Source organism: Phymastichus coffea, unplaced genomic scaffold (genome assembly GCF_024137745.1).
Source record: "Phymastichus coffea isolate CEN01 unplaced genomic scaffold, Cenicafe_Pcof_1.1 PCOF00108, whole genome shotgun sequence".
Lineage (NCBI taxonomy): Eukaryota > Metazoa > Arthropoda > Insecta > Hymenoptera > Eulophidae > Phymastichus > Phymastichus coffea.
Genome location: NW_026706919.1, coordinates 340,227 through 368,062, shown reverse-complemented (window position 1 = coordinate 368,062; position 27,836 = coordinate 340,227). Strand labels below are relative to the sequence as shown.

The 27,836-nt window shown below is 48.2% G+C and overlaps 1 protein-coding gene across 1 annotated transcript; it reads right to left on the bottom strand.

Annotated features, from left to right (window-relative positions):
* Window position 1: 1 nt before the first annotated feature.
* On the bottom strand, window positions 2-27,643 carry LOC131670313 (uncharacterized). The gene is made up of 18 exons (XM_058945816.1): window positions 27,591-27,643; window positions 26,774-27,080; window positions 24,380-24,628; window positions 13,928-14,080; window positions 13,318-13,509; window positions 12,997-13,082; window positions 12,729-12,925; window positions 12,319-12,436; window positions 11,395-11,631; window positions 11,159-11,316; window positions 10,447-10,580; window positions 9,960-10,219; window positions 8,991-9,388; window positions 3,681-4,068; window positions 2,775-3,005; window positions 2,298-2,707; window positions 1,902-2,202; window positions 2-1,502 (listed from the first exon to the last, which is right to left on the bottom strand). The coding sequence occupies exons 2-18, from the start codon at window positions 27,003-27,005 to the stop codon at window positions 1,176-1,178; spliced, it is 4,071 nt and encodes a 1,356-aa protein (XP_058801799.1). The 5' UTR covers window positions 27,006-27,080; window positions 27,591-27,643; the 3' UTR covers window positions 2-1,175.
* Window positions 27,644-27,836: the final 193 nt, after the last annotated feature.

Genomic DNA, 27,836 nt, shown 5'->3' with positions numbered 1-27,836 from the left:
CTCTATACAAATGGTTAGATACGAAGAGATTGTGCTTGATAATGCACTCGAGTGTACAGCACTTGCGAAAAATTGCATTGGAAATTTCTCGTTAAACTTTGTCAGCCGATTCGCTTGCTCGCTCGCACGAGCGATTTTTATTTACATAAATTATCCTAATTACACTTTCACGTGTACGCGCACGTGTATCTTCGGCTGAAGCGATTCGTTCGTGCGAGGAGGCCGCGTACGTGTAAAAAAATTTTGCGTTGCGATTATTCAACAATTTTCGTACACGCGTCAACGCTTCCAACGCTGTATCTACGAGCTTTAACGACTCTATCGCAAACGCACCACTCTCGTTTTTCATGCTCTTCGCAAGTTTTCCATGGCCGTTGTGTGGTTTTAAAAGTTATTAACGGAAAATAATTAAGCACGATGTATCAAAGTATATCAGTCGTCGCTGCGCGCGAGCAAACACACACACACACACACACACACACACACACACACACCTCTAAAAGCCTACGTATGAATGCTACGTCCTGTGCTTCGTCAATATCACGCCTCCATGCGTAACGAATAATTTAGCGTGCTTTTGCGAACGTCGGCAGCAGACCTCTCTTTGAATTTCAAATTATTTTTGTAAATATTTCATGTGGCATTTTCGTAAGTACGTCCTTGAACTCTGTGACTCGATAGTGAAAAATATCGTTCTCATTTTCCATGCATTTTGCGAATGTTTAGTGGCAGTTTAAAGTGTATACGAAACAAAAAAAATATATGTGCTGGATATTGCTTTTAAATAAACGTGATTGGCGTTAAAAAATATTAATTATAATGTGTATCAAAGTATTATCAGTCGTTGCGTACATCTAAAATCTACGTACAAAAGATACAATCTGTAAATTATAAATATCTCAGCTATAAATTAGCTAGCAGCGAGCGCGAAACTGCTTCTTATAATACAATATTGAAGTCGTTGCATCGCATTAAAGGAAAACTGCAATTACTCCAAGTCGATCGTCTTTACGTTAAGATACAATAAATTGGCGATGTCGAGCCAGCCAATAAATATTAAATTGAAAAGTTAGTCTGTCCCACGACGAGTATCGCGTACAACGAAACGCGTGTTTGCGCGGGACAAACGGAGCCTTCTGACTTTGCAGTCAATCTGTTTTGACTTTGAGTTTGACTTAAAGCTTGGTGACGGCAGCGACAACAGCGTCGTCAGGTACGTTGACCCTTTGCACGACTTCCGCGCGGAGCATTGGAATCCTAGTCGGTGGCAATAATTCCCCTGGTAATAGCATTTTCTCTCGGCGAGCTAGCAGTCGCTGGTAGGTCTCGTTGTCGTGCAGGTTGCTGGTCGGCGTTGCCGCTGTTGGCCGAGCTCGAGGCAAAGTGCCCGTGGTCGTCGGCTTTATGATGATGCGGGGCAGCTTAGTCGCTCGTTCCGGAATCAGTCGCGTTGGGTAGTCCGGCTGGTCTACTCCTCGAGGAATTGGGTCCTCTCTTTTGACCTTTGTCAGACAAAAACAAGCAAAATCGTTAGATTTTTCTCTTTCAAGCTGATTTACTGATGACATACAGTCGCTGCAATATTGCGAGCTTGTATAAATATTTTGATGGAGCTTGTTGCATCAATAACTGTTTTTAACGAACCATCATTCCGATTGCTAAAGCAAATATTCGCCAGCCGAATTTATATTCAAACAATTGATTGGTGGTCGTATCCGAATTTCCACATTTCTATTTATTTTCCAAATAACATTGATCCACGCTGTTAATTTAGCTTTCATTTAATCATAGTAATTCACGTGATCACGCTTATTCAGTCATAAAAATTGGGATTACTCAATTAATGTACTTCCACTAATTAGATTATCAAGCGATACAAGGTAAAAATTATTATTACTGACCTGATGCTCCAATTTGACTTTGGCTCTCGGTGAAACAGGTATCCTAGACTCATTCTTTTCGATGGGTACTATCACTTGCCTGAAGGCCCCATGAATTGGACACATCGAAAGGCTCGAGGAACTGACTAACTTTATAGTGTTGTCCGTAGTGTCAACGAGACTCGGCACCGACTGATTCTTCGATGAGTCAATCTTCTTCCTGAGTGGACCCACGTGAAGATTCGTCTTCACCGGAAGTAGGTTATTGTCACCGTCGTTGTTCTCCTCGTCCTCGTCTTTGTCCTCAACGCAATCCAAACTCCTAAAAGAATAAATAATCTCGTTGATTATGCCTTGTTATCTTTGCCCCCGCGATGAACGATCACGAAGGAGCTTGATCGTCGGGTATAAGTCTACCGCGAGGTGCCACACATCCGCGGTGGCGGTGAGGGTGGCTGTGGATGCCGAAGTACCGTCGACTGGCTGCGGCCAATGGCGAACGCCGCATTGGGAGGCAGAGAGCGGCGCTTCTCAATGTCCGGCAGAACCTTCGGATAGTTCCTGCGCCTGATTGTGCGCAGCGCCTCTTCGTGGCTAGTGCTCGCGTCCGAGGTGGTCGTCTCGGCGTTCGAGTCCCGACTCGTGACATTGACGTCGAGGCAGGCTGCTGGCGGCTGTAGCGGCGCGAGCGCTGCCGGCGAGCCGAAGGTGAGCATCCGCCGAGGCAGCGTTGCCGACGCGAACGGCTCGCCTGGCGGAGGATTAAGCTCGTTTGCCGGTAGATCGTGCTCGCTGGTTGGCTCTTGCTCGTGCAGTATCTCCCGCTGCTAACAGGGCGCATCGTCGATTAGCCACGTTGCCGCTGAGTTACGTGCGCGTTGCGAGGTCCCTTACGATTTGGCCGCGCTGGATGTGGTGACTGGCCGGCAGCCGAGACTTCTTCTTCGGATTGATTTTCGCGTAAAGACTGCTCGTGCTGCCGGAGTCGGACTCGTTGTTACGTGGCGGTGGCGGCGAAACGCCCGTGCCCGTGCCGTAAGTCGCGAATTTGCCCATCGGGCTCGGATCGCTTCTGGAATGATGATGCTCGATAACGACGATGTTCGGCCCGCCACGGGTTTCATCCTGAAAGACGAAAGAGAATGGAAAATTTGCGTGGAACGATGACGACAGCGACAAGCGACAGTGACAGCGACGACGACGACGACGACGACGACGACGATGACAACGACGACGGATATGTGCTGAAAATTGCGAGCCAGGCGGGGCACCAAATTTTATTCGAGCGGCAAACAATTTTCGCGAGGCGCGACGAGCCGAGCCTTGTGCCGTTGAGCAATATCCGGCGAAAAATGCAAGCACTCCTAATAGAAGCCGCTGCGCCGCGTACAATCGAGCGCCAGCGGAAAAAAGGGGCGTTAGAAGTAGGAAAGCCGAGGGATAATAAAAGGACAAGCTCGTAAAGTACCCTTTAAGCGCTGTGTGCGCCGCTCACGTCTCGAATACCGACGACATTGATGCCAAGTGGAGCCACGGCTGCGCGGATAATATTTTTCTTTATTTATTTCAACAACAACGAAAACAGGGAAAAAAGCGAGAAGAAAATAACGGTTCCATCGGGTTTTGACGTGCTAGTTTGCTTTTCACCTCACGCGTTACACCGTCGGGGCAATTTTTAATTAGATTGTATCTATGCGATGCGCGTAACACGAGAGCTGAAGTGCCGCGCGCGTCGATCGTGAAAAAGTCCGAAATTGGAGAGGGCGTGCAGCAAAATAATCGGTGAAATTCTCGACTCACCTTATGCACGTCGTCGGGTTGGAATTCGATGGGCTCGCAGTACTCGGAGAGGCCAAGCGCAGCGGCGGTATCCTCGAAGGCATCGAGATACTCGGTGGACGGCCCGGCAGTCCTGGTCAGCTCCACGGGTATTTGATTGAGCACCGAGTTGGTTCGCGTCGCAGGCGTCGCATCCACGGCCACGGAGACTTTATTAGCAGGATGCCGCTTGACGCCAGGCCTCACTCTAATCTGTTGACTTTCCTCGTACATCGACTCCTCGAGGCGCAGCCGTCTCTCCTCATCGGAGTGACATGTCTCTAATCGTCGCAGCTGCTGCTTCATGAGCTTCTCACGATGTTCGCGCTGCAGAGTTTCCCTTGTCTTGCGAAGAAAACGGGGCGAGCATCTGGGGAGCAGTCGGCGAGAGTCTGAGTGAGAGAGCGTTGGACGAGGAGGAGAGGTCGACTGCCGTTTGACGAACGGCACTTTGATGAGCTGGTTATCGGCGAACTTTGCCCCACGCAGGCTTGCGCGCGCTAAGCTAGTGCCGGCTACTCCATTCCTAGTTTTACCGTAAACAAGGATTTCACGAGCCGACGAACAGCCACTAAAGATTAATGTGGATCAGCCTTGATGGCGTTGCCGGTAATGCCAGAGGATTAAGATCATTCATAAAAATCCGTTTCCGACAAAGAGAGAGAGAGAGAGAGAGAGAGAGAGAGAGAGAGAGAGAGAGAGAGAGAGAGAGAGACAGACAGAGTGAGAAAGCAAACTCTCACAGACGCTTGAATTCTAAAGTTTTACGATGTAAGTCGCGCGAGGCGGCGACGAGCTCTTCCTCCCCACGACAAACTTGTTCGCCAGGCCGCGCGCTCAAACTTTGCGCCGGGCGCAACTCATTCGCTAATTGAAATTTTTCATCTTGCGACGGCAATTTTCAAACAGTTATTTATCTAAGAGAGTGTTTGCCACGTGCATACAATAGCGTATTGTTCTTCGTTAGCCCGGACGTTGAACGACTGACCGAGATCTATTATAAAAGAAGGGCTGCCCTGTAAACTCGTATTCTCGCTTTGCTCTAATTGGCATTGAAATTTGAATGCTAGCTGACGCTCATCTGTCGTTTATATGTTCTAAATCACGATCTGTTCCCGCGTTTGTTGATCACGAATGAGATTCCGAAAATACCAACTAAAATTGTCACGGTCAACGAGAGTCAACGAAAGTTCAATTATTTGAAAACTTTCCCATGGTCTAATCGCGTTGAGCTAGACGAGCAGGGACGACCTAGATTCCTCACAAGCTATCACATATCCCGTTTTACACGCAGAATCACTTATTCGACGTCGATCAAGCGTCCAGAACGTAATTATAATTTAGAAATTGCGTGACGCCCGTGAGGGAGCGCTATAATATGACTATCCGTTGCGCGAGTGAGCTGGGTTCCATGAAGGGCCGAAGCGCCCCTTAAAAATGTAAATTTCCATTGGACGAGACCACATGCACAGTAATTTTCAAGCCAAAAACAACGATGGTGAATGCGCACACGAGGAGCGGGCTAACGTACGCGGCGCTAACGTAATCTCACTCGGGAATCGTTCTTCGATGAGACGGACTTGCCGAGAAAGAAAAACAAGGCGCTATCATCAAGCCGCAATTGGTGGCACGGCCACTCGCCGAAAGAAGCGTAGCTGCAGCAAAAACCGTCAATTTTCATTACCGTGGCCCAGGCACTGCAAGCCCCGGCGAAAAAGTCTCGATTTTGTGTCGCGCACGGACGCTAAAAACTCTAATCTACCGAGGCGCATCAACGATTCGCCACGCGTAGATTCTTTATGGAATGACCGAAAAAAGGGGAAAATAAAATGAAGAAACCAACATCGACGTCATGTACACTCCATGTAAATGAGCCCTATGCGAGTTTACGAAGGTTAATTGGTCGTTTAACTTCCATTAGCGGCCAGCTCGGGCGCGAAGATCAAAGGCCGGAATTTCAATTAATGAATTTATTGCCGATGAGCACAATTAAGTCGCTGTATCTTGTTACGCGCTCGGCTATTTGTCAATGGCTGAGCTGACGCTACTCCAACTGAATAATTAGCTGTATAAAGCCACGGGGCTGTTGCTTTCGCATCGTCACCGAGCGAAGTCTGTTTCGCGGCGTGGAACGATATTTCGTCAGTCATTATCATCGCGGGCAAAGGGTTCGGGGCTCGATCGATGCGCGTCGGCTTAACGCGGTAAACGCGCGATAATCAAGATTTTTAGTGGACATTCATTCACGAAATTACGACGGGGCGTAAAGCTTTTGATTTAGCCGGCAGTCAGCATAAAAAATGCTAATAACTAAATTTATTATCCCTGAGCAAGCTAAAGCGCTACAGCTGCGATTAAAGTTGCTAAAGTGCTGGCTTCCGCTTCAGAGGCAGAAGGACACTTTGAATATTTTATGAAGACGTTATTCTTCGTAACTTGGCGTGTAAGTTGTGCGAGCATCCGCGTAACGGTTTATCTCGCTCGGCAACAACAGCGCCGGCAACTTTTTCAATAGCACGTGGCGCGACGCGCGTCAACGTCACGAAGCGATTAAATTAATTCGCCGCTGGTTTAATTCAATGAAATGCTATCCTCTCCCGAGGCGCTCAAATAATAATTTTAAACGCGACAAAGTTTCGCTTGGTCCAAGAAAGGAAACGGAGAAAAAGAGGGTCGCGAAAGACCAACACGGAGATGAAAGAATTCGAGGTACGTGAGCACAAAGTTCCCCACCCCCGCCGCTGCTAGAAGCAGCCGCCGTTGCCTGCACTCGCGAAGCACGCGACTACGGCATGCAGGCTGAGCACTTATCTGCTCATTAGCTAAATGCCCTCGCAAGCCCCATTGATACTCGTGACCAAGTTTCGTCGTTGCAGCCACCTGTACGCTACGCCGCCGGGCAACTTTCGGATTATGGCTTTCACGGTTTTTATGACTTGTGCGTGACTTCCCGCTAAACATTGCTCTCGTCCTGAATATTTGAACGGCGATTAACCTGGATCTGTCGTTTTGAGACGCGCGGAATAGGAAAATCAACGCCCTCGTTCGCCTTGATCCGCAGCGATGATATTGTTTGTTGACGTTGTCGAGACGAACGAGAACGCGGAACGAGAGGTGCCGATGAGGTTTTGCGGTGTGCCGGGGAGCCTTTCCTCTTTTCCTTTCGGTCCACTGAAAAATGAAGGCGCGAAGAAGTTTTCATCAAGCACCTTCTGAACGGGGAAAAAGCAATAAAGCTGCTTGCGCTTACTTGTAAAGCCAATTAAAAAATATATTAAAGGATTTCACAAGATCGCGAGTGGTTGATCACCGGAAAGAAATCACTTTCGTCTACGATAAATTGAGCACTTTTCTCGAGCGGGCTCGCTAATGCGACGCGCGAGATAATAATTTGGAGTAAAACGCATATATATATTCGCGTGGAGGAAGGGGGAAGAGGAGAAGGAGAAAGAACGATATATTGAGGCAGTATCCGTCGTAAACACTCGCTATCTTACGTGGCGAAAATATGGTAACGGGCCCCCCGATGTGTATCGATATTCCGCACCTGGGTGATTCTCTCGCTCCCCTCTCCTCTCTCTCTCTCTCTCTCTCTCTCTCTCTCTCTGTAGCAAAACTTGCTGCGGGCGCGAGCACGAGAGTGACGAGGAAAAAGGGGAAAAAATTCGTTTGAGCAACGTCTCTCATGCAAATTCTCCATACGCGCTCTGGAGCTTCTGCAAACTTCGTGTGTGTTACGCAAAGTTTGAAGCTTAAAAAAATGACTGGCTTTTCTCGATGGATGCTCCCCCGGCCCCGGGAGTACCATTTGCAGTTGTGTACTTTACGCTTAGCATGCCTCATACTGTAACTACCAGCAAGAAGGCACTAAAATTTATGACAAACTTTACCTCCGCTCCTTCGATTATCAGCTTTTTTTCAATTACGATGACAGAATTGAATGTACGTTTTTCAGCGTGCTTTACGCGTCCATTTCTGTTTTTCAAAAATAATTTTTTCCATCTAATTCGTGATCCTGAAAGCTGAAGTTATTTTCAAGTTTGGACGCGTAATCCGTGAACTTCTGAATTGAAAGGACATTTTCAATAGCATAAAGCTACTGTCTGAAATGATTCTGAAAACTTTGATTCAAACTAATTTATTTTGGCTAAAGCTCAATTGAGCCGTGTATAGTTAATTAAATATAAGAACCAACAAAGTATAGTAATATGCAGAGGTACAACAATGTCATGTATGAGTTAATAATAAACTTCTACAATATCATTGTAAAATAAGCACAATCACCGTAGAATGTACTTTTCAATATCTTTGCGAAAAAACTCAATTAAACAAATGGTAATGCATAATAAAAATCAAATTAAAGTAAGTTTCGTTAGTTCACGAAAATTAGACGCGGTATCGTTCAACTGTCGAGACAGTGAACAAACAAAAATGATATTTTTGCAAACAAAGGCTATTCCAATAGTAATGCAAGTATGTATGCTTATTATATAAAGATACAGAGACTTTGCTTGTGCAGAAAGTGAGAGAGAAAGAGAAAAAGAGAGAGGGGGAGATAAGATTTTCAGTAAACGCATTAAACCTCCCGAATAGAAATAGCAAAGAGAATGAGTTAGAATTAAGACGCTTGATCATGAAATCTAATCCTCGTAGCAGTTAATCACGTTGAAGCGGCGGTGGCTGCGGCGGCGGCGGCGTCTCAGCTGCTCACGTTAAGAATCTCGTCAGACGTAGGAATTGGTTTTGCGCGTGGCTTTAACAATCGAGTTTTCGAGCGTTAAGGCAGAAGCCAGCTCGTTCGGTATATAACGCCCGCGAGCTGGCTACCTAAAAGTCTCTCTATCTCTTTTTAAAGGAGAGTGCCCGTAATTGGACGGAGCTCGTCCACTCGAAACTGTGCGGGAGCTAACGGACAAGTGCCCTCGAATCGCGAGCCTGCCCTTCCTCCTCCTCCTCCTCCTACTGCTCGTCCAATTAGGCAAAGTCGTAAGAGAGCGGGCGAGAGACACATACCACGCGAGCGAGCGTCTTCTCTCTCTCTCTCTCTATCTCGACGAGAGAAACCCAGCTAATGGATTTTTTCGTCTTGAGGCCGCCGACGCCGCCGCTGCTTTTTAATGGATTCGCTGCAACTTCTTGCAGTTGCCTTAAACTGCTATTTTTGTTCAGTTTTATTTCGTCGCGGCTTTTGGCCGACTGCGGGCACCGACCGAGAGTCGCAAAAATAATAACGCGATCTTCATTTTGTTCGGGCTCGCGCGCTCGATATCGATCGCATCGCGCGGCCATTACCTGTGAACGATCTCCTGTTGAATCCACTCCCTGACCTTGATCCTCGTGTCGATAGTCGAGATAGAATTCTCCCTGGAGCGTCTGCCAAAGTTGGAATTGTTATCGTACGCCTTGTCGCTCTTGATGAGGTCCCGGATGTCCGGCTTGCTGGCGCTGCAGTAGCCCAGCTCTCGGCAAGACTCGCCGCTGGGTTTGGCCGGTCGAGCTATTGCGGCGGCGGCTTTCTTGCGCATTTTCGCACGTTTGCGGTACAGGTAGACGAGGACCGTCGTGTTAATTAGCAGAAAGACCACGCCGAAGCCGACTACCAGCGAGACAGCCGACCGAACGCCGCCGCCGCCGCCGCCGCTGTCGCCGGTGCCCCCGGAGTTGCCGTTGTTCGTCTCGTCGGATTTGCGCTGCTCACAAAAGATAAATGAGACACGCGTGCAGTCGGTCGGTTAATGGAGGTGTGTTGTAAGCGCAAGCGGCGCTCTCTCAAAGGAAGGATTATTGCGCAAACAATGGCAGCGTGGGTAAGAAGCGCTCCGGGCATCTCCGCAGCTCATACGCGCGTACGTGCGGTCGACGATATTGTTCAAGCGCACTCTTTCTCTCTCACTCATTCTCTGGCGAATCTAATAAAGAGCTGTTCGTTTTCCGAATCCAGCGCGAAATCTGACCTGTGAATCTCCGCGCGAACGCTACATCGTTTATTTGAATTACGCGAATCAAATGCATTAACCACGAAATGGCGTCGATAAAACGAAAAGCCAGCGCATTTCTCTCTGACACTCGCGAGATAAAGATCGTATCATTAAATATTTGAAGGCTATCGATTTTCTCGAAACTGTAGTATCTTCGAACACTCCGTAAAAGCGCTAAGCTCACAGTAATAAATAATAAAAGAAAATAACTTGGTGAAGTGATGATTCAACAAGAGGCAAAGCGTGCAACTGTCATTGAATTGGTGAAAGCGAAAACTGGCACCTTGTCCTTATCGGGGCGTTTGTCTTCGGGCGACAACGAGGGCGTCGGGCTAACTACGTTGGATGGCCTTGAAATGGTCTGGTTGTAGAGGTGCCACTGGAAGGACGAGGTAGACGCTTGCGTTATCTGGTGCGGTAGCGGCTGCGACGTCGGTGGCACGGAATCTGGCTCCCTGGGTCGGCGCAGCAGGTCCGGGATCGCTATGTTCCAAAACTCCATTTCCTCGGTCCGATAGCGCTGGCCAATCTGCGGCGGCGTCACTGCGGAAGGGTCACACGTTTTCGGTCTTCCTTTTTGCTCGCGTAGAGCGCGCGTAGCATTTTCAACGGAAGGGTGAACCGTGGGAGGGGGGAGGGGGCAAGACGAGCAGAGAAAATCTGGATGGACGGTCGCGGAGGGTCGTAAAACGCGGGTACGAAATGCAATTATAGATTGGCAATCAGGCTAATGTCACCGAGTCAAAGGGCTCGCCGGAGCGACGACTTACTAAGATTAAAGTATGTCTGGTCGACGGGGTCGTAACGCGGCCAGTGCATGCTGTAGGGTGAGCTCTCGTCTCTCAGGTGATGCTGGCGGTGGAAGTTACGTTGTCGTGGAGCTGGACGCACCTTGTTTGGATCTCTGCCGAGAAACGAGAATGTATTAGATGCTGTTTCTCTTCTGCCACGGAGCCGAGAGGAAAGTTTTTCGCGCGCGCGCGCGCGCTCTCTCTCCTCCTTCAAGACCTTAATTTCGCAGAGGCAGTATTAATTTACTCGTTGCTGCTCGCCTGTCGCCGTTTCGTTCACTTAATTTGCCGTCGAGATTAATTTGTGGCCGTCGCAGGCGCTCGCGCGGTCGCAAACGCCCACCGCGAAACCTTTTCCTCGTGGGAGAAACGAATGGATTGACATCTGGTTTCACTAAGCTAATGCGTTCGGTCTGAGGCTCGGACTTGAACGATTGATTTATCAACTTGTTCGAGAGCTTGACGATATAACTTTTTGTGTTGGCTCATTTGACAACTGATTGGGTTCCATGAAGGGCCATTCGCTGACTTATGGCGTATGAAAATCGAGTGACAGTTTGAGAAGGAAAATAAGCCAACTGGAAAATCGAACGGCAGTTGGAAAAATCCCGTTAAATTTCCAGCGTGGGACGTATCGCGGTGGCGGCTCGGCGACACTGACAGGTGGAGAAATAACGATGTAAATTCTCACCCGGAGTAAGCGAAATTGCACCACCAGTCCATCATCGCCTTGGAGAGAAGAACCTCGGCCCTGTCGTAGGGGCCGCTGAGGTGATGTCCCTCGCCGCCGAGTGGCACTCCCAGTACGTAAGGCAGCTCCTCGCCGTACACCGTGCGTCGAATATGCTCCTGAAAGGTCAAAGACGCGTCGAGCGATTGCCAAACCTGTCAGCGGATCCACGCATAGAGAGCAAGGTGTATACGCACGTCGAGCTCAGGCTCGCTTTTCTCCCTGATTCTTCGCGGATGCGTAAACACGTACATGTAGCTCTGATTGTTGACTCGCGAGTGCAGATTGGCGGTAGCGAGCATTGGCGCGACGACACCGCTGTCCGACACGACTTCGAGAGCAATGTCGCGATTGCGCTCGCGTAGGTCGTAACTCGCCTCGTAGTGCTGCAGCACTCGGTTGAGAATTACGTCCGAGTCCAGCTCGTGGGTAGCCTGACGGCAAAATTACGGAGCACGTGAGATTGGACTTGCAGCTAATCTAGACGGACTGGCCCACGCAATAAACGCATGGGGCCGGCATTTCTGGCTTGTGTAGCATTGACAAGGGCATTGCGAGATCCGCGCGTACACGAGTTTGTTGCCAGAATTATTCGCGAAAAGTCGAATAATACACTAGGACAAAAAGGTCGCTGTGAAAGCTAGCGCAAGTGTATTGATCCCGTATTCAGTGGTACAAGCGATGTATGGTCAGGCACAATGTAAATGCCCGATTAGCATACTTTTACAAAGAGATACAGCAGAGCACGGATGATTAGCATACTTGATGGGTTCCCAAGTTAGGTCAGCATCGACTGAAGTTGTCTCGTGCAGTGAGTGTGTGCACTTTAGGAGCATATGTAGTATGGAATTTGACTATAAACAAAGAGCTTCACTCGGCGGCAACCCCGGCATAAATTCAAACTTGGCATGAGAACGGATAAAAGTCTAAAATGTCAAGAGTCGAGGCAGCTCGCTCCATCTCATACAAGCTTCCAAAAGGAAGAAGTCGGAGCGCGAGCGAGAGACAGAGCAAATGAAATACAGATAGTGGCGGCAGCAGCAGCAGCGTCGAATCTGAGCGTAAATCGAAAGCGTCAGATCGCGCGAGCGCGAGCACGTGTCTCGATGCGATTTACCTACCTTGATGCTATCGCGGATGAAATCGTCTCTCTCGCTGTCGGACATTCCCTGGAGCAGCGCCACGCCCGGCAGCAAGTGGAATTTCTCCAATTCTGTCACGCCGTACAGCAGGCCGAATCTGCGCAGCAAGCGATTTGCCGTGTGAAAACATCAAACGCTTGGACTTCATGTCGGACTACTCTAATTAAAAACTAGCCGCACTCTTTGCGCGAGGGCTCCATTAAGTCTCGTTACGAAGATTCCCACGCGCAGAGGGTGGGAGAAGCTGCTATTACAGCTAGCGGGTAATTATACAGCATTCTGCGAAAATTGGATTTCCGCTGCCTCGGCCCCGCGGCTCTTGCGCGGAATCTGGCCAAATTGAATTTTAAGTAGCCCGAATTCTTGTGCTTCGACAATCATCAACTTACTTGCTCAGACGCTCGCCACTCTTCATGAGGTTGCTCGGCTTGTCGCTTATTATGGACGAGCCGACGAGCGGCGCGAACGCCGGCACATATTTCGGTTTGTCGATCTTCACCGCCAGCAGGTCCTGCAGACGGGCATTTTTCAAGCACACCGACAATGCCTCCTCGCTCGACTGGTTGCAGTTCAGCGCGTGCGCCACCTTTTGCCAACAAACGTGCACGCGATTATCGTCGGTTGACTGTTTTCCAAACGAGACTGTCGAGGAATTACCTGCTTTGTGATCTGTAATGGAGCTTTGCCGATTGCGTCAGGGTTCAGTGCTGAACCTGACATCAGTATTGCACGTTTCGCATAATCTACGGTCAAAACAGCCTATTTAAACTACGCACAATTATTCAATTGTCATTTAATTGCCGTGTTTCGATCGGTAGAATATTAAGAAAAAAATTGCAAGTCATTTTTAAAGGCTGCAATAAACTTGATTTACGCATATAGCTTGGTTTTAAAGTGTTTTTTAAGTACTTTCGGATGTACTATATTGAGAGATAAGATTAAGATGAAGAAAACAATGATTCGTGGAATAATACAGACCGTCAGTGACTTTAGGAAAAAGCATGAGCAAGTGAGCAAATACAGCGCCAGTGCCGTGACCTAAAAGAGTGATCCTTTCTGGGTCACCACCAAAATGTCCGATGTTTTGTTTGAGCCAGTCGAGTGCAGCTATCTGGTCCCATAGTCCGAAATTGCTGGGGGTATTGTCTTTGGTTCCAGGCCTCAGGAAGCCTGAGTTTGGTCGTAAAGTAGGATTAACACCGAAAGTCCCTCATTGTTCACGCGCTCGCCCTCAAGAGAGAAGCTTTCCTCCCCCTATCTCATATCGGTCTCGGCCAAAAAGAAATTCTTAATTTGAAATTACAATGAGAGCTCGCGGAGCTTGGGCGCTGATAAAATTATCAAAAACGCGAAAATAAACGAAAGCGCGTCAGGCTGGACGACAAGTAAAGGCTTTCAGGGATTCTCTTGGCGAACTCGAGAGCGAAAGTTGTCGGTGCGGTTCCCGAGAAAAAAAAGAAAAAAACAATTAACAACAAACTACCGCCACGCAAGTCCTTATCTCGCCTTTACTCCACAGAGCTATTCATTAAGGGTCGGGAATAAATAGAATTAGGCGTGGGTCTGGGTGAGCGTGCCAGCATTTTACCTAAAATCCCGAGGCGAAAGTTGAGGCTGACGAAAACGACGTTGCCGTAAGCCGCTAAAACGCTGCCATCGTACGGATTGCCGCTGTTCCACTCGTAGCTCTCACCGTGGATGAACACTATCACCGGATACCTTTCCAAGCTGTTCCTCTGGCCTATTTTAATAACAAGCAAAACGATGAATTAAAGGCGATGTTTTGTGCCGTCGCGATTCCGCAGCCTTCTATCGAGGCTTTAATCTTATGTGCATCCAAGTTTCGGTGTTACGCGTCTCTTGCAATGCGACAGCGAAGCTTAACGCCGGGATTGCAGCGAGCTTTATTGCAAACTATGTTTTAATTGGAAAAATTGGCGTGTAGCCTCAAAACTTTAGAGTAATACTGCGTCTGATGCGATAATCGGATGGATTCTGTAGAAGCTAATGCAGTTAAACTGAGGCAGCGCTGGAAGTAATTTTGCAACAAAGCAAGCTGCCCTTTCTCCCTCTGAGTTTATCGTGGCGGCAGCGGCGGCGACGGTAACGGCGGCGGCAGCAGTAGCAGTAGCGGGCTTCAAGCCAGGAAACAAAAGGGTTGGAGAACCGGCGGAGCACTAGCAACAAAACATGAATAGAATTTGCCAAAAATTATAAGTCAGCCCCTCGTTACTTTTTCAGCGTGCTCGTAATTCTCGAGGCTGTTCTCCATAGCGTAATAGTTCAAAGGATTATTGCGCGTGTGCTCTAGCTTCAGGCTAAAAAGTGGCGCGAGCAGGCGACCCTTGCGAATTAAATGAATGTACAAAAGCGAGAAATGGCGTGTGAATGAAAAAGGGGTGAAGATATAAAGGACGTGTTCCCTCTCTCTCTCTCTCTCTCTCTCTCTCTCTCTCTCTCTCTCTCTCTCTCTCTCTCTTTCTCTAGAGGAGGGCAGGCATTGTGCAAAAGGAGCTCGCCCACGAGGTCAGTTATTAAAAGCTCAAGTGTGTGCATAGCGACCCATGCTTTCTTTTCTCCAAAAAAATAAAATAAAATAAAAAAAGGAAAAGAAGTAACGAAGAAAAATGAGAGTGTTTTATAACCCCGAGAAATCATTTATAATTCAGCAAACACTGAGCCTATACTTCCAGGGGAAGGCTCTTGAGCGAGCGAGGGATGAGGAGGAAGGACTATCGGAGAAAAATAATCAAAGTCGGTCGACTCGAGAAAGTTTCACGTAAAAATCCGTATACGTCGTATAATAATGGCCGGTTAGCGTGCGGGCGAAAGACAATTTGTCGACACCTCGCGACTACTTACGACGAGTTTTGTAGCCGGCCGTGCAGGCGCTAACAAACGCGCGAGCGCACTTTTTTGCTCGGCTTTTATGCAGGTCGAGTCGCAGTGTGGCACAAAAAGAGCGAGGGGCAGGGAAGGGAGCGTAAAAAGACAGAGGCGCGCGTAAAAGGACGCGAGCGAGCACGCAATTGAATCGTCCCTGAAACTTGGCGTTTGTTCTCTTTGCTCTTATTATTATTTGATTTACATTTAACGCTCGCCCGATGAAAAACTTTGCACCGCTCTCGCGGTAGCCGGCAAAACTTTTGATTTATACCAGTATAATGGAAAAATGAATGAAAATTTCAGATCGTCGCGTATAGAAAGAGAGAGAGAGAGAGAGAGAGAGAGAGAGAGAGAGAGAGAGAGAGAGAGCAGACCAGAACAGAGAAGAGAGCAGAGGGTGACGCTCGTCCGTGCGGGCGGCTTATCGTTTCTTTCTCTTCTTCCTATGCCCGTCGACGTGTGTAACCACAGGTGGATACGACGGTCCAATATTTTTCGGTAAATGCCAAATTTGTTATGCTAATACTCCGCATAAATTTGGCGGTTCACTGCAAAGATGCGCGCAGTGGCGGCGCGGTGCTACTTTCGGTAAAAGGGCAAGCTATACACGCTCGCATCTACCAACCCGGCCAATTGCATTCATTTATAAATTCAAATTGCAGACGCGTAAGCACAACTCGTTGTCCTTTTATTTACGCAATAAAACTCCAGTCGTTCAAATTCAATGGATTCTATAAACTGTCAGCTCTGGAAAAGCTCAGTGTATCACATCGCTCAAAGAGAGCGAGTGTGAAACATGCTATGATTTTTCGACATATGTATTGTTTAAAAGCGCGGATCACATATCATTCGATTGGACAGAAAAAAAGGAAAGAGGAGCTAAAAAAATAGAGAAGTTTGGCACGTGCGAGCAAGAAGTCGTAAATAACGGAAAATGGCGAAAAAGCATGCCAATTGCCATACTTTATAAACTCAAAAAGAAGAGCCGCTCTCTCTCTCTCTCGCTCTATACATTATCGACTAAATTTCAACTCCTCCTTCAGAATACGCAAGCAGCGTTGCTCGCGCTTGCCTACTTCTCTCTCTCTCTCTCTCTCTCTCTCTCTCTCTCTCTCGCTGCTGCTCAGAGTAAATTGAAGTCGAGTAGAGACGAGGTCTTTGATGTAGTTTATGACTCTAGCTCGTAGAGAAAAAGTATTTACTCTAATTACGTTTTCCAGCCATGTTTCGTTAAAGTTATTCATGATTTTGTTTCATATTTGCGATCTCGTTGCGCTTTTGTTTCATCATCGCGTCGTCATCACTGTCATTACAGCGTGCTCAACGACAATACGCTCGGCATTTGACTTTCTAGTCAAAAAGGACATATAGGGTCGCCGCCCGGAGGAATTTACGACGAGCGAGCAATCGCAGAAACGATAAAAAGATATCGAAAGAGAGCTGAGGGAGGAGGGGGAGGAGGGGGGGGGGAATCAATGCGGGCGGTCGAGCGTACGATTTACATGAAAATTGAAAGCTCGGAGAAAGAGACAAAGAAAGAGCGCGAGAGAGGAAAGTCGATAGGCGGAGCGGTTGCTGAAATTGATGCGTCGGCGGGAATCATGGCCGGCGAATATTTTCATTTTGCCGCGCGTCGTTATAAATCACTGCCGGCTGCGAAATCTGAGGAACACCTTGCAGACGTACCACCTTTCCAGTGGATTTTTTTCCCTCGTTCGCTCGCTCGCTCCCTCGGCCGCGCGTGCGATCGATCGATCGTCGCGTGCCTCGTTTGACGATGAAGCGAACGGTCTCCTCTGCACTTTAGCCACTCGTCGCGCACTTGGAATATTTTTTTGCGCTAGCGATGCCGCTCGGAGAAATCTGAAGAGCGCGCGCGCTTCGGCTTTTATTCCATTCGATAGACGCGTCAAATTATGCGGAACAGCCGCCGCGCGGCAGCTGCTGCATCGCTAAAAAGGCAGCTCCTCGGTTTCGCGTCTATTTCGTCCGTGTGTTTCACGCGGTAAATGATATCTGCAGAGTAGAGCTCGTTTTTCCTCATTGTCTCGCGCGCAACGATCTAAGTCGCGTGATTTTCTATGCGTCGCTCGGGTGCTGGATTTGCAGACTCCCAAGAAACGCATCCGTCAAGTAACGACGTTTTCTTAACGAGACACTCCATTCGGGGGAATGTGCGTATCAGCGTGCAAGATTGATAACCAAATAATTCAGGCGATTTGACGAAAAATTCATTAGCAGACTGGCACTGCTGTGCGACTACCTGCACGAAGTTGCTGCAAGTCTTCCTTCTCTCAAAGTTTGTAAACAATTTGATTATTGATCACGGGCCCAATTAAATTCAACAATGTTATCGTATCTTGGCTTTAATTAATTGGAGCTTGCTTAGTCGCACTACGACGAACACGATGCTCGAACTCATTTGGAGTTGTCTTTTGCAATAGACGTTGAGACGATTTTTCCTTGACAAAGGTCAAGAGAGCCCGCGCGAGCTTATGGCGAAGGATGGGAAACGCTTAATAATCCGTCAAACGAGGCGACACTTCCCGGAGCCAATAAAAGCTTTCGGAACGCAATTATCATTCGCAAGCGCGCATATAAACTAGATTTACACTTGGCCCTTGACGCCGCGCACACTTCTACACGGCAATTAAATTTAATAACCACGCTTGTGTTTCAGGCGCCCCATTCATAGATGACGTCATAACTGCCGGCAGGGGAGGAGGGAGGAATTTTACGCCCTGGAGGCAAGTTGAGAGCGAGGCCTGACGGGGCTTGCGACTCGTGCGCTCGCTTGTTGTCGCCGCCAGATTAAGGGGTGTGCCGAGGTTATCTTCTTTATTAAGTTTTCAGCGATGATTTCAGAAATTAATTAATGGCGCAGCTACAGCATCGAGATAACCTTTCGAGCGCTCAAGACTCTCTAATAATTAATGGGGATGTCCCATGCTTTCGATCCAAATGTAATTTTCACATGGGACGACCTTTCGTTAGGATATTTCACTGCGCACGCTAGATTATGAACTACCCGTTCAAAGAAGCTCTGCACAAAAAGGTTTAAGAATCTCTCTTTTTTTTAATTTTTTTTAATTGTTCGACGTGTGCAACAACGACTAAAAAATTAACGGATTGCATAAATACAAGTGAAGATCAATCAATATGCTTGCGTAAAAAGAAGATCCACTGACTAGAAATCACATTTCTTCGGGCTGGAAGGACGTTAAATAGTGGGATTTAATCAACCGAAACAGCGATCAAAGCGATCAATTTGAACAATTGAAAATGATGGTTCTCAGCAACGGTAGCAGCAGCTTGGCGTAAAAATGAACGGCTCTCTCGGCTAGATGGGCGATAAATTGCTCAATCGCGGATCTTTTTTCAGCTCGCCGGGCACATCGATCAAAGCGATCGGACCGCAAATTGAAAAGCTGTGCCCGCGCGGTTTGCAACGGAACGAGAGTACCGCAACGAGCGAGCGAGGAGCTCCAGATCAGCTGCTGCCATCGTAGAGCTTTCGCTAGAAGCTCGCCACGTGGTATAGCAAGCTTTTTTACCTCGAGGGGAGAGGTGGACTGTTGGAAATCGATAGCGATAGATGGCGCCACCGATATGATTCGAAGAGTTTACAGTGACACAGGGAATAGTTGAGTTGGAATTAATTATTCATGAGTAGCTAAGTGCTTGTTTGATCAAATCTTAACGGTACTAGGCCACGATTCAAACAAGTTGTCGGACTATTTACAAGTGAATTATGTATGATAGAGAGCTCAGTTAGCATTAATTACTTCTCTCTCTCTCTCTCTCTCTCTCTCTCTTTCTTTCGCTGTCGGATGTTTGTGGGAGAAAATCAACATATATTTATCAAAACGACTAGTAGCTGCTGCGCGGGTGGAAGAAGATTGACTTCCGGCTGAAGGAACACAGAGATAAAGGGAGAACAAGATTAATCACTCAGAGGGAAGCTTCGGCTGCGCGGATAAAAAAAAAAAGCAGCGCGAGCTTGAGCGTCAGGGCAAAAACGCAAGCTCCCAAGCTGGAAACGATAATGCATCGTCGTTCGATTTGCTCATCGCCATTACTCAGGCGGAAACTCGCCAAGTTCTTGCAGTCGGCATCGAGGCGCGAGCCAGCTGCTTCTGGCCAAAGTGCAAAGCCGTGTAGCTCTCGCGAGCGAGGAAAAATCGAGGCCTACCTGCGAGGCAGGTATCGCACTACGGCTCCCCCTTATCGATATGCGAAGATGCGCTTTTTTTCTTCTATCTGTCTGTCTGTCTCTCTCTCTCTCTCCCTCTCTTTCCGCGAACCGAGTGAAAAGTTCAGCCGCGCGAATAAAAAAAATGCAAATTTCGTGACGTCACGGGGATCGGAGTTATAAATTCGATTTGCCGCCGATCGAAATGATTTGATTTTTGAGCGATGTAATGGAGCGCTGTATTACGGACAGCTGAAATACATCACGCGCGCAACGGATTGAAATGGATTTTCGGCGGGCGAAAAAAAAAAAAAATAACACGATTTAACAATGCCCCCACGAAGCCGAGCTTAAAGCGCGTCGATTTTTCAGGCGTAACGCCGAATTAAAGACTGCATATTCAGAATTTACGGGGGCAGCTGTTGCATTTTTGCAACGAATAGTGTATGTGCATGATATCAGCCGTGATAGATTACTCGATCTTCGGCTAAAAAAGGGAAAACAGAGACAAACAAATAAATAAATAAAAAGCTTCGCTTGCTGGCGGTGTCTGGGTAAGGGGAGAAGTAATTAGTGAAAAAGCTCCACCTGCCAATTCTTTAGCCGTGGAGTCGAGGCGCAAAGTGAAAGGGCTCGGCGAGAGAACCTGAAAAGTCGGCCGACGGTGAGCTGCAGCACGGGGGCGAGCGAACGAGAGGTAAGCCAATGAATTCGGTAATCACGTAATGCAATACCCGGTAGCAACTCATACATACGTATCGGTAGCGTCGCTCGCTCGTGCACGCGCGATGTCAATGCGCCACCAGCGGCTGTAATTACGCGAATGGCACCGCGCGCACACATGCATTATCCAAGCTGCGAGTGGCGGAGAAGAGAGAGAGAGAGAGAGAGAGAGAGAGAGAAATGAAAGCTACCGAGAGCGCGCGAGCGTTATTGTGTCCGCCGAAGTCATTACGAGTTTTATTTCCGTTTTATTCCTCGGTCGTTTACGCGTTTATTTGGAACCGCGCTCACAGGTGCAGCAAAGCAGTTAATTATTTTTCAGAGGCCGACTTTCCTTCGGCCTGCCGGAGATCGGCAGCGAGCAAGTCACGCATCCCCTTCCCCAGGCACTTTATCAATTATTCTTTCTCTCTGTTTGCCCTCCCGTTTGACCTCGTGCGTTTACAGTTGCATTTACTTCAAAACAACCGATCTTTTTCACGCTCGTCTCCCATATTCCCTTTTCCGAGCTCTTGTATCATTCACTCTCCTTTCTCGGTTTATTTTTTATCTAATCCGATGTGTACGTCCAAGTCGTTCGAATGAGATACGTCAAACCGATACGAAAAGAATTCGCTCTATAATTCCAATATGCCCGGATAAAAGTCTGGCCCTAGTTGCACATAAATCAGTTTTCAATTATAGGACTATCGAATGGAAGATTGAAGTCCTCTATATATAAATGATGAAGCAGTCGGCGCCCTATTCGACACCGGAAGAAGAGAAAAGGAGAAGTACCCGGGAAGACAGAGGCGGCTGGCCGCGGCAAGCGAAATCAGCGGGATATTTTAAAGCTCGCGCATAAAAAACACTCATCATCCGTAGGAAAAATTAAGCCGTGGATTATTCTCTCGGGGCAGGCGAATAAGCAGCGGCGGCAGTGAGAGCGCAAAAGGAAATATGAAAAAAAATGCCCGGCTCGGCCTCCTGATACGTTCTCTCAGTGGGCGCGCGCGCGCAAGCGAGAGTGAGAAGAGGAAGAAAAGGAAAAAGGAAATAAAGTCCGGGCAAAGCCCGCCGCTGATTGCAGCTCGGCTCGCGAGGCGACAAAAAAAGGCAAGGTGCCGTGGCGGGAGCGGCCGGCCGAAAATGAAACACACAGTAGCGAGAGCGAACGAGCTGGCATATAGACACAGGACAGAGCTCTTTCGCGATTTGAAAGTGCATCGGTAGTATTTGTTAACGTGCTCGAGGCGCGGCCGGCGCATTATGCCCCGATGGAGTTTCCATGCGTCGAATTACACTGCAAACACAGGCGAGAGCGAGAGAGGGCCGCGACAGGCGCTGTCATTAAACGGCCGCGCGCCGGCAAACAGAAGGAATTAGAGCTCGATTATTCGCTCTCGTGTGCTCTGGCCTACATATCCTGTGCGTCGCTCTCGCGCGCTTTTTATCCTAATGACTTTTTCGCCGCCGAGGCAGCGGGAGAATTAATCTCCAGATGAGCTTAATGAAAAGCGTTGAATCATTGCCCGGACAACGTGATAACTGTATATCGAACTAAAGCGACTATTTAGCAAGTGGCAGCGCAGTGACTCGATTGACCTTGCGTTTGAAGCTTCGGCGGCTCACTTGCGGTAAGTGTTTAAACTCGCGCGTGGGTAGGGGTGGCCCACCATCGAGCGCTTTCGCCGTAAAATCGTCGGTTAATTCGATGGAAAGTTGCAGAGGCCGCGGCGTCCGGCTCGGTAGCGTAAAGCTCAGGCAAATTGACGCGAACTTTGTTCATAAAAGGTTGGCTGCGCTGTCCGTTAAGCGCTAACCGAATTAAATGGTCAAACTTGGCGGGCAATCCTGACAGCGCGGCGAGGCCTCGCGGCTCAATTGAATGGGAATTCCAGTGGGGAGCATAAATCGCAAGTAATAAAGTGGAGAGGGGGCAGCGCGAGAGAGAGAGAGAGAGAGTGTGAGAGGGGGAGGGGGGGGGAGGCTCGTCATAAACTAATCGCTCGGCTGTAAATAAGCAAAGAGCTCGGGCGCGCTGCAGTCGGGGTTTTTACGAGGGAGGAGCAATCTACTGAGTGGCAGGCAGGCAGGCAGACGGGCGAGTAGGGCTGGCTGGCGCGCTGCTCGCATGCAACATTCATTCGGCGGTAGCCTGACCTGGGTCAGCTATTGTCTCGATATTATGAAGAGAAACTCTCCGCCTGGCTGCGACATTGTCGCGTTTTCTTCAATTTACGCTGCCTCCGCGGCATTGTTTCGTCGTCGCTTTTATTGCAGCGAGACTCGAACGCGCGCGCGCGCGCCCGCGCGCCCGCGGACCTGGCGCGACGCAAAGCACAGCGAGGCATTATGCAACGCTTGCCTCTTGATTAAGATAAGTGAGTGGACGGACGAGAGCCTTTTGTTGCTTTCTCCCTCTTTATCCCGCAGTCGCAGCTCTCGGCATTCTCACCGCGAGCTACTGCTATATACTCGATTGGTAATGGATATGTCGATTGATTGCTGCCAGCTCTCGCGATGCCTCTGCTATCTTTCTTCGTTCCGCCGTCGTCTCCGGCCGTCGAAGCGCCGCCAAGTAGATTGCAGATTCTCGTCAGCCAAGTCGATAAAAACTGTTGATACTCCTTTATCTAATCAGAGTTTATGCTGCGAGTGCTGTAGACCTTTAACGAAGGCCCATTCTCGGAGTGTCGATTCGTCCCTTCAATGGATTTGCATAATTCTAACTGGCTTTCTCAAATACTATTGTGATTTTAGGGCTTTTAAGGCTTCAATGCAGCTATAAAAAATTGAATTGAATATGCCAAGAAAAGTCATTCGACTAGAAGTTGAGGCCTGCACGATTGGTACTGCAATGAATTTTCTATCGGGGAAAATCTCTGCCGTGCACAAATACGTACATTTTTCGATGAGGGCGAAGCATCGGGAAAGTTAGCGTGGCATTTTTCTTGCGGATTAAAAGTTTAAAGACCAGGGCCGGGAGCTTAAGCAGCCAAGTCACGCTTTCACGGCGAAAATCTCGCAAACAAGCCAAGATAAAAGAGCTCACTCAACAAAGCAAGTACAATTGGAAATTCAGGAGCGGCGGGCCGCCGCGCGAAGACGCGGCGGAGAAGCGCAGACCTTGGCGATAAAGCTCGTGCTCGCTTATCGCGTCTATACGTAATCGGGTGCCCTTCCTCGTCTGCCTCCGCTGCACTTTCCACGTGCGGCGCTCCGACAGATATACGCACCTTCGTTTCTGCAGCGAATCGCGCGCTAAAGAGCCAGCCGAGCGAGAACCCATAAATAAAGGTGCTTCGCTCATTGGTTAAGAAGAGATTTCAATAGCCGCGATATATCTATCATAAACTAGCCGCCCAACAAAGGATCGAGAATGTATTGTCGGGCCTCGCGCACATGGCTACGTGTGAGCGCGAGCTCTGCCCGTTTATTTTAAGCAGTTCTTTTCAAACTCTCCAGCGCACTCGAGAGAGAAGAAAGTAAGCGAGCCGAGTCGAGGAGAATGCGCGAAAGTGACGGAGCGGGGGCTGTTCCCTAAGCTACAACCCTGTAAGAAGAAGCTAAGCACTGAATAGAAAAAAACATTTTTTTTTCTCCTTCCTCTTCTTCTCGACCTTTCTACTCTATTGTTCGCTGCTGAGCGCGCGAGCGAGAGTCTTTTTTCTTCTTTACGGTCGTTATGTGACTATATTTATGGGTCAAATTTCCGTATGCACTTTTCAACGCCAACTGCAAAATTCACTATATATTTTTGCCAGAGATAAACGTCGCCCGGCATCTTTTCTTCATCAGCACACGTTCCGTGCCATTTCATATTCATGCGCTACTCAACTGACGGCACGCTGCGCGGATCAAGTGAAATAAAACTCAAAGAAACGTGGCGAGCGCAGCCACATCTCTCGAAACGTCTCGGCTCCTTTCTCTTACGTCCGTAGTTTGCCGAACTAACGTTTGCCCGAGTAATCCTTTCGTGGCACCGGGCCTGCGGATCTCCCATAAGCATTCCAAAGGTTTCGCGTTCAGTGATGCCAAGTCGCAGCGGAACGCGCGGCGCGAAGCAAGGGCAAGCGCGCGCTGATAGTTGCCCAAGAGGGAGCACCTCTGAAAATAGCCGTCGAGTGAAGAGCGCCCGAGAAAAAACCACGTAGAGTTTTGGCGGCTCGAGCCGTTAGATAAATTTTATATATAGTCCGGCAAGTTTGCGCGCGCGATCGCTCGCGGAGCGTGCAGCTCCAGCGACGACGTACTTACTGGCGTTCTGATGCGGCGCGTAGATGTTCAGATAGAGGCAGTCCTCGTTCTGCTTGTCCAGGTAAATCATGAGTTTCTCGAGATATCGGCGACGCGCGCCCTCCACTTCCTCCTCGATGTCGGGTAGCAGTTGCGGGCAGACCGGTTGGAAGCTCGTGCAGTGCCTCACGCCGGCCCACGATTTTGGCGACGGCGATCTCGGCGGCTCGAAGCGTAAGTTGCTCGTCGGCGGATCAGCGTACGGCACTCCTGTGAGAACGAGCGCACAAAGCTCTCGACATTTTTCAAGACAAATGCGTTACGTGACGTGGCCTGGAATTTCAGCTATTCGAGCTCGACTACTCTCCTTCATCTGCTACCGAGGCTACTTTTAGAATTTAAATTTTCCTTCTTCATCTTGGATTTCGCGCGAAAAGATTTTTCTTGTTGCCCGCCAAATCGCCCTGCTGCATTCGATGACATTCCCCAAGGCTTCACGTGTATTAACTAGAAATTTAATTTAAAACGTGCGCTTGAGCGACCGACCAAGAAGACTAGAACGAGACAGCGAGAGAGAGAGAGAGAGAGAGAGAGAGAGAGAGAGAGAGAGAGAGAGAGAGAGAGAGAGAGGTTCTAAAATACTTGGGAATTCCGAAATGTTTGGGAAATCCGCGACGAGGAATTCTAAAGAAGACCGGAAATCCTATTGTGTAGTCTGCATTCTACACGGTTCGAAATTTCATATCCGTACATCGCTTTGCATATCGTCAAGTTATTTTGAAAATTGCTTGCTTGCAGCTGTAGGTATCCTCCTGACAAGTGCCAATTATTTAACTATTTTCTTCCCAGGCAAAGTTAGAACTTGCGGTATTTTCGTGAGATTAACAACAAACAAACCGATCTCACAGTGCTTTCCGAAATTCCGCGATGTACATGTTTCCACCAACTGCAAAACAACCAAGTCAAGAACTAAAAGTAGCGCTAGTTATTTGGATTCGGCATTTCGGGAAAAGCAGCAAAGGTATGCGCCGACGAGTAAAGTTAAGCATGTAATCCTCATTGCTCTTAGCAGAAGTTTTCCCGTAAGTATAAGCTTTTATGGTTTAACCACGCGTGGGCGTCAAATGATAAGGCATCCTCGCTCTCTTTATCTGGGAATCTCTATATGCAGTTCGTCTCTTTCCCCGAGTGTGCCAGTGCATGGGGGACTGATGTCCCGCTGACGAGCGTCCGTTTCCGGCCCTGGCGGCGCTCCCGCTCGTGCAAGCTACTTCACGCCCGATTTCGGATCGATGCTCTCTTGGGCGGACTTTCTAAGGAAAATCGTCGCCGATAAATAAAACTTTCCTCGACTCTCTCTCTCTCTCTCTCTCTCTCTCTCTCTCTCTCTCTCTCTCTCTCTCACGGCTCCTGATTTTATGCTTTCTCGGCTTTCAAGGGCTTTTTCCGTTGTTTTAAAGATCCACTACCCCCGCGCTTTATCTACTCTCCTGCCTTTCAAGGGTTACTTCATTGCCTTCCACTAATTTTTATGCTCCTGCTAAGTGCTTTCAATCGGTTTTATTTTTATAAATAAACGTTTCCGGTGGAGGATGCAATTTCCGCTTGACGATCTTCATTTCATTATTTCGTAATAATTCTGAGATGTAAGTAAACTGCGAGTTATTGCTGAGCAGCATTTTACAGGTCGTAACCCTGTGAAAAGTTTATTTTTAAACGCGCCAGACGCGTAAAAGGTGTTTATTTATTCGTAAATTAACGTCCATCATCATTGACGGTCTCCTAAATTCAGGCGCGAGCTAACGGCGGGGCCCGTGTATTTAAAAACAAAGAAAAAACGAAAAAAGAAAGGAAAGAAAAAAGAAAGAAAAAGAAAGAAATTCCGGTCGCGTGCGGTCATCGCCGTTCGATAGGCGAGAACGGCACTCGCTCTTACGCCGTGTCGCGGGCGCGTTCGAGGTAAATTATGAGCAGCGCGAACTGCTAGTCGACTTGACAGTCACGCTCGCATGGCACACACGCCCGCACACGTCTATTCTCGGCCTGCTCCTTCATATCTAACACGCGCGCGGTATCTTCATATTCTCCACTGTTGCCTCGTTGTCGTACGTCTCTTTGATCGTTTCGTTTCGCATCCATTGTTTACGGGCAAGTTTGTTTGGACGAAATATATGGCGTTGCAAAGCCGTAGTTCGTTTGTTCTGTCGCGGAGAAATACGCGTATCTCGCAACTGACCTCGCGCGTGTGAGGTCTGTTATTCTTTTGGACAAGAGAGAGTCGCTCAAACTTCCGTTTTAATACCCAAACACGCTAGTACCGCGCACCTTACGTAGTCGGCGACCGTACGTAATCTTCCACCGAAGGGAATAGTTTCCAGGCGACGCACGTTTAGCGCGAGCCGAATAAATACCCACCGAGAAAAACGTCGACGAGCGGGCTGTCGGTGTAAGGCTGCACGACGGTGCCTTTGAGTCGGCCGCAGGTGGTGTGTATCTCGCGAGTCTTGGCGCCAGCATAGTTGCCCGATGAACGATGATTCGATCCGTATTGATTACGCAACCCATAAAAGTCACGGTGTTCGGTGAGAATCTGGTTGCACGTCAGCAGTACCAGCCCTACCAGCTCTAATCGCAGCATGCTTATCATTCGACTTCCGCCTTCTGCACTCCAAAGCCCAGATTGCCAGGCTTCACGTAAGCTGGATCAGCCTGGAAGCACCACCTGGAAGCAACAGTCTCATTATTATATTTTCCATTGATGCTTTGTTCACCATAAAAGAGCTTTGGACACTTTTTCAAAACCAGTTCCTAATTATATTTTCGGATATCGTGTCAACGCAGCTCACCCGTTAACTGTGATGCTTTCAAATGGATGGACTTTCAATGGGATTTTTGCTAAGCACGAATAATATGGAGTTTATCGATATAACTTCAAGATTAACTTTGTAGAATTTGCAAAAGTAATTTGGAAAGTCTTTTGCACAAATTGTGGATAAATTGAACAGTGATTTTCTTAGAAAAAAATGCTTATCATTAAAGTGTGACAAAAAAACTCGCCATCGGATTATTTTAAGATTTATGTAGGACTAGTTTGTGCGTTCACGCAGATTGATCGAGCGACATTCTATTAGACTGTTCCGAAAATAACGCGATGTTTATGCTTCGTGAAAACCGCATTGGATTCTAAAAGAAGTGCAATTAATTTAAGGGAAAGTGAAAACCGCATCGATACCTATAGGCGATAGATTCTCATTGCTTTTGAAATGGCACCAAAAAATGCCTCGGTTCACGAAGTAAAGACAACACATTTTCGTACACTTCGGAGCGTCGTCGTGCTTGCGCGTAATAACGTATATTTATAGACAGTGCATTTCGCGAAAGCGTAAATAATTGGAGTGCTTTGACAGCAGAACCAGAGGAAAAAGAAACAAGGAGGTGGCAGTCGTTGAAAAGCTCGCGTCGAATTTTCCAACCGACT